The 7,500-nt window shown below is 36.7% G+C and overlaps 1 protein-coding gene across 1 annotated transcript in view; it reads left to right on the top strand.

Annotated features, from left to right (window-relative positions):
* Nucleotides 1–7,500, top strand: part of LOC144968816 (monocarboxylate transporter 10-like) — a 46,736-nt gene that overhangs the window by 25,690 nt on the left and 13,546 nt on the right. The window contains exons 2-4 of the mRNA XM_078907524.1: nt 2,999–3,891; nt 6,198–6,375; nt 7,273–7,500. The exon at nt 7,273–7,500 is cut by the window's right edge and continues 106 nt beyond it. Of these exons, the coding sequence (XP_078763650.1) occupies nt 3,475–3,891; nt 6,198–6,375; nt 7,273–7,500 (823 nt within the window). The 5' untranslated portion in view covers nt 2,999–3,474. The remainder of the gene's footprint in view (nt 1–2,998; nt 3,892–6,197; nt 6,376–7,272) is intronic.

Raw genomic sequence — 7,500 nt, 5'->3', positions numbered from 1 at the left:
AATAAGTAAAATCAATAATAAAGCAAGGCAAACAACGAAAATAATAATGATAATAACAGTAATAATAATAATAGTAATAATAATAATAATAATAATAATAATAATATGATGATATAATAATAATAATAATACTAATAATAATAATAATAATAATAATAATAATAATAATAATAATAATAATAATAATAATAATAATAATGATAGGAAAATCGTCACATTCGTTTCGATACAGGCATTTTCCCATTCTGATTTCTGTTGTACATCATAGAATATTAAGGAAAATGTTAAAGATGGTTTGATTGGGAACATTTAACACTGTGTTGTAGAGCTCGTTTACCTTTAACATTTATGTGAGTATAGCAAAAACTTACTGCTTTTGTGTTTGAATGAAAAAATATATCTCTGTGTTGGTTGGGTGTGAAATTTTGGGGAAAATCCTGTAAATTGCTGGTAAGTAGAGTTTTACAGAGCTGCCTGTCTGGTAAGGCATTGACACCCTATGAAGGGGAACGTTCAAAGAAAATCAAAAGTGGGCTGAATTAAAGTGCAGCCACTAAGAAGTCTTAACTCTTGGCGGGTGAATAAATTGGGTTAAATAAGTAAACTGTCGAATTTATGCAGTTCACTGAGCTTAGCCGTAACCTTCGTTATAGCTTGATGCTTCCCTAAAATTTACGTCACAATACCAGGCGACGATTTGTTGTTAGAAGTGCTCAAGGAAACAAAATGGTTGTACCTTACTGTATAAACTTTACTGCTCACTGTCTTTCTGTGGTCGCGTGTTGTGGCGTAATTTTTTGGTCAGTGCCAGGCTATGAGTTTTTGAAGGCTACCCTCAAACCTGGTGTGAGTGGGTAAGAGAGATCGTTGAGAAATACTAGCGATTCCAAAGAAAAGAACTAACTATAAAAAGATAAGACTACATCTGTGCCATATCTGGACAAAAACATATATTTTTCGTTTTGGCCAGGTAAATTTACCTATTAACTGTGATATCTCTAACTCGCCAAAAATATCTTTCAATTTAGACTTCTTGGGACATAAAGCCTTTATATTCTGATACATAAAGCAATTTTTTGCTGGTCAAAATAAAAAAAAAGATCTTTTGACAGAGTGTGGCAGATGTGACGCTACAAAATCTGGGGCAACGTTGTCGCTATTTATCATTTACACTAGTTCTGATAGACTACCGTGGTCAAGACTTACTTTGCATATTCATAGCTTGTTATTCAGCGAACAGACGAAACGCAAGTGCTGGTGAGGTAAGACTCCTCGCTTCCGAATGAATAAGAATGAATAATAATATGTATCGCTGAAGAGTTTACAATTATTGGTTGGTTGTACAAATCTGTACCCTGACATATAGCTTTTAAATAATTTTAGCCAGAATACGTTTACTTGAAATATTGATAAAATAAGATGACTCTCAACTTGACAAAGTCTGATGCCTGGTGGAAAAGATCATTATTCCGAATTCCCCTGAACACCACCGATTCTATTTTCACAGGAAACTATAATTTGTTTTATTTAAAAACCTATGTTGCATAAATCAAGCCGCAGCTACAGTTTGTAACATAACAAACATTTAAACATGCGTTTAGGTGAAATACCCACAACACCCGTTAGCCGAATACAACGTCCCAACACATACAACTATGTGTAACATTGAACATAGTCTGATTGATAGAGAACTACTCATAAAATGGCTGTCTAAAAACGATAACAACGAGCTGAGTGACGTCAACTTCGTTCTTTCTATATTTATGTCGTAACAGGCTTTTACAATGTTAAAAAAGTATATGTAAGATTAAGAATGATTCCGCTATACCTTGATAACATGAATTTTTCCAATATAGCGGAAAACATTTACTTCAATAAATATCGATGGAATAAAATAACGCTCAACATGTCAAAGTCGGTTACGAGACTTTTAAACATATTCAAGTAAAAGATTCCCCCCCCCCCAAACTAAAAATAAATTGTTTGCCAATGGATCATCAATATATTAATGGTATGTATGTAAGAGAAAACACATACCAGTTCTGCTCACCAAATCAATCGCACCAGACCTGCATACATGAAAATATAACAATGCGTAATTTTTGGGAGACATAGATCATAGTTGGTATAGTTAACTTTAAAGATCAACCTCACATGGATTAAATAACACTGCAAACCCCTTAAAAGCATCAACTTTCATTTTCAAGAAGTTTTAATGGCTTAGAATTGGAGCCAAAGTTTCGTTAGTCTACGAATTTTTCGTAATATTTGGCAGGTCTACCCAAAACTATGTGTAACCGTAAACATTAATGGGTATAATGTGATTGAAAGAATGTGTTTGTACTAAATACCCAACTGGTGGTGTAAAAGCACAAACACAAGAGTGACGCTATCTTCATCCATTATATAAGCCCAGTCCCTATGCAATGATATTCGTTTCAACGGGCCATTGTGCAAATGACCGAGAATGGAACACTTTTCTCGTTTGGGGAAGCGTCACCGAAAATTGCTTCATTTCTTGTTGTGACTTATTTTACCATCCATTTCGATGCCACCCCTGATCTCAGATAGGAATCTCGATTTAGTATTTCCAGAACTGCTGTTTCCAAAGAAACAGTAACTTCTTGAGTCGACGTTCTCGTATTGAGTGGCATTGTTATCAATGGAGAGTCTCGATAGCTCAGTTGGGATATCACTCGCTTCACACTAAAGGGACCGAGATCGACCCCGGGTGAAGTCGATTTTTTTCCTGACCCCTTGTCCACCTAGCAGTAGTCGAGAACCTGGGTCTGGTAGATTTGGCGGGAAGTACTTTGCGATAGATTATGGTCCTATCCAATAGGTAACAAGCAATGGTTATTATATTATGTTCCACGCTATAGAAACCGGGATAAACCGACTCCATAGACATAATGGCCTAAAAGATTACTGCTACTTATTATTTTTATTAAATCAAAAACACAACATAATTTTTGCCTTTTTATTTTCTCATTTCCAGGTCAAACATTTGATAATCGAGAAGACCGTGTAGCCGGAACCAAGGACATTCGAGTTTCTTCCAATCTGTGATCTTTGTTAACTGCTTGCATCTTGATAACCTACTGGCATGTCTTGTTTATGTTATATTCTGTGACGTACGAATATTGGAAAAAGAACTCTTGATGCAATGCTCGTATAATTTTTATAAAAGTGTTTTTGAAATGGGAGAGATGGCGTTTGTGTTTTTACAATGACATGAACTTGAAGTCAGGGACTTTACATTTGTTTTGTGTTTGTTTGTTGTTGTTTTTTTGTGTGTCTTACTTATGACAATGTGAATGGTTTTTATTATGTTGGAAAATTCATCTATCATGATGAAGTGTGAAAAACGTGAGACATCTTTTGTGATTAAAAAGAAACGACAGATAGCATATTCTGAGAAGACAGAACCTGAGACCAGTTAGTTCACTAACTGCTCTAAGTATTGGTTCAACAATGGCGGCCAAAGGATGCGCCATATTTACTGGAGGTGGTGGCAATGGAGGTTGCGCCGGAGGAACACTTAATCTCGGCTGTACTCGTGGTAATGATGAAGGGTGTTGTGATGGATCACAGAAAGATATTCGCGATCCTTTAAGAGGAAGTGACTGTAACGGTGACACAGCTCCGGATTGTTGTCGACGTGGTAGTTGTGGCGGTGGTGATGCTGATGCTAGCGGTGGTGAAGGAGGAGGTGGAGGAGGGGCAAGCGGACGAGGAGGATGTGGAAGAGGAAATACTGCTGCTTTGGATGACGGCGGCCTCAACAACCAGCGACAAGAACATTGTCTACAAAACAATTGTAAAGTGACCGGAAGTGTTCTATCTGTCGGCGTGAACACCGATTCTGGTCTTCGTAAGCGTGAAAATACGGTAGGTTCCATCCTTAGCATGCAGTCTGTATGCATGTGTGTTATTGGAGAGAATGAATGTCATTTCTTAAAGTGCCAAATATTAAATTGTCATATTTCAGATTATTTTAATTTTAACCAGTTAACTGCTGTACTTTAAAAACACGTAATTAAAATTTTGGCCAGAAAACTTGTCCTTCAAGTATCGATCGATTTAAATGAACCCTACCTTGGCAACAACTCTCAAATCTAGGACATCGCGAAGTCCAGGTTTGATAGTTTTTGCCAAGATGGGGTTCACTTAAATCGATCGACATTTGAAGGACGATTTTTCTAGCCAAATTTTTAAACATGAGTTTTTCCAGAGTACGACAGTTAACTGGTTAAAGTCCTTTCTTGACATCTCGTCCACCCTGACATAATACCTGATCAATTTTGTCACCGATTGGTACATTTTAAACAACACATTTTATGATTTCCATCGCACACGTCATCTATATTTTTCCTTCATTCAAGTAGCATGGAAAAAAGTAAGATTGCATTTATTAAACGCCCTTCCATTCTAACCATCGTGCAGTCAGTGCTCTAGAATCACGGAATAGCCAACCTTCAAAACATACATCGAGTCATTAAGTCTGTTAAGTGCGAAGGGGAAAACGACAACGCTACTATGCACCAGGGGGATTTAGTGTTCACCGCCTTGTATGGAAAATATAAACGACATGCCTTCCGTAAGTGCATACAATTGAGATGTCTAATCGCCGGCTCGAGCAGTCCTTTCCTGAATACAAGAACGTTATTGATCAATATCTTCAAGATAGTCAGTTTGAATTTCAGTGTCGAGTGATTCATTTACACATTTTGTGGTATAAAACGTTTGTAGTGTTTACTTTTAATATATAAGATATAAAATAAGATATACTTTATTGATCATGAATGGAAATTATATATAAATATATATATATAGTTGTCCTTCAGAGCCAAAAGGCCCATGAAGCCGGAGTTTATCCCTGTTTTTATAGCGTGAAACGGATAATAGTAATTGTTTGCTACCTTTGGATACGACGGTAGTCTATCGCAAAATACTTTCCTACAGATCTAACAGACCCAGCTACCCATTCACTGCTGGGTAGACGGGGGTCAGAAAAAAATCTCGACTGCACCCGGGATCGATCTCGGTCCCTTTGATTGTGAAGCGAGTATATTTATACTATAGCAATCCATTTTTATCAGTTCAGTTGAACTCAAAGTGCACCTAGAAACCATTCTAACCCAATTGACCCTTTGTTAATTCTGAAAGTCGCGCGATCATGGGAAGCTGAAAGATTATCCTCTTTAATACTTTATTGGCGGGTTAATACAGTTATTTGTGAAAAGTGGGTCAAGCGGCTTTGTAGTCGCGTTGTAGGACATTTGCCCCTGATTCCCCTATAAGCGACGCAAAGTTGTGTCCTTGGAAAGGGTTCTGTACTCACATTCTTTCACTGAAACCAAGTGTAAGATGAGTAGCTGGCCGGTAACAGTATATCGGCATATCGGCAAACCCCTTGGGTCCTACGACAAGATAACTGTTGCTGTTGAACACATTTATGGGGAAATTCGCCATTTTAAAGCTGGGGTTAAAGTTATGTTACAATGATGTCAAATGATCTGAAATGAGGAGAAAGTTACGAACCATGAAAGTGATTGGTGATTACTCTCAGTAGTTGCTATGTTATTCAAATTAACTACAAAGTTTCGTGCAAAAACTTAATTCAAGAATATGCCCCCCCCCCCCTCCACCGTCTCAAAATAGCATTCTATTTATATCGATGGGGTATCGATGGAAAAATTGATTTTATTGTTAAAAAATATAAAACTTGGGTTTGTTCGCTCTGCTTTATTGAAGACAATAAATATAGTTTCTGAATGTGACAAATACAAACATTTTCATTTCTGGTCACTGTTGATTCAACCTAACCTTTTGGCACTTAGTTCCTAACAAGACTAGTAACAGAAAATCCATTGTATCGTAACGGATGTGATAACTTTATTATAGTTGGTTAGGAGAGGGTTAACGGACAGTGACAATTGCTTACTACCCTTTGGATAGGACCCAAATCTTTCCCAATTGCTTTTCGCCAGAACATATTAATAAAGGTAACTCCAACCCTTTAAAGTTTTAAAACTTAATCTTCTAGCGAAATCTCAGGTTTAAGCATTTTGGTGTTGTTTATTGAAATATAATGTTTATATTTTCTTGCTGAAAAAAAAAAAAACCCAAACAAGTTATAATAGTGTCCGCAACGATAATGATACAAATGGATACATTTTATCAACATCCCACAGGAGTCCAAAGTCACGTGTCAAACCGAATTTGCTGATCACTACCCGGATGGTGGTTGGGGATGGGTCGTGCTGGCAGCTGGAACAATTGTGTACAGTTTATGTAGTGGATTCCATTTTGCATATGGCAGTCTTTATCTACGAATTCAAGACAACTTTGGGACTTCCGACTTACATACGGGTAATCTTATATTATAATCTTATGATGTTGATATTCGTTCATTTTTAAGTAATTCTCTCAAGAGTTTTTTAAAAGCAATTATTTTTATTCTAATTAATCTTATTAGCACATTGAGAGATAGAGGGCATATTGCTGATATCTTTTGTCAGTGAGAACGTTTTTGATGCCTTGAAAACTGCTTATATCTTCATTAGAAACGTAGATTTTCCCCTTCTGTTCATCTTCTATCGTAAAGCTCTTTTCTTTCATACGGACAAAATCGTGCCGAGACGATTACGGACATTTCAGCATTAAAAGAGATTGATCAGAGGGCTATTCATACTCATAGTGATGAAAGAAATAATAATGTAAATGGAAAGAATATAATTATCTTATGAGACAGTCGCCTCCATTGACAATCGAATCACTAACCTATTGATGTGGATGCAAGCATGCTAAACTTTATATTAGCATGGTACACCATATCTACTTTCAAACAGTAATTCCAGAAAATAATTATATAGCTAATTTCTATCAATATGAGGGACCAAAATCAGATACAATTTAAATTCAAACCAATAAAGTATTTCTTCAATCAACCAGTGAAATAGTCGCCGCAATACAAATTGTTTTAAAGCTTGGTATTAAACCCAGGCGCTCCATGTATTGAGCCCACCCGACCAAGTATGTAAAATAAAAAAAATAGAAATATCGCAAAATATTGACTTATTTAAAGAAAACGATATACAGTCAAGGCTTTGTCAGTTATCAGATTGACGGAACTCTAACGTAAAATGGCTGTTACCATCGGCAACTATTTATTATGCAGTAAAATCAAAGTATACGGTGAACTATTAAGGTTCTATAAAATGAAAAGCTGAAAATGATAATGGTTTTTATATATTTTTTGTTTTCCAGCATTGCTTGGAAGTTTAGGTATTGCCGTGTCTCTCTTCGTCTCGCCGTTCGTCACCATCATCTGTAGACGAAAGTCTCCTCGTCTATGCGCCGTGATCGGTGCCCTCATTTGTGCTCTGGGATGCCTTTTCCTCGCCTTTTCCACGGAGTGCGAACAGCTTTTCATTAGCCACTGTGGCGTATTGTCATTTGGCAGTGGCGTGACCTTGGTTACCGCGGACATTATGG

The sequence above is a fragment of the Berghia stephanieae genome, chromosome 3 (assembly GCF_034508935.2).
Source record: "Berghia stephanieae isolate SIO BIC M18660-M18661 chromosome 3, UCSD_Bste_1.3, whole genome shotgun sequence".
NCBI lineage: Eukaryota > Metazoa > Mollusca > Gastropoda > Nudibranchia > Aeolidiidae > Berghia > Berghia stephanieae.
The sequence above is the reverse complement of the archived record's forward strand: the minus strand, read 5'-3'. Positions and strand labels throughout refer to the sequence as shown.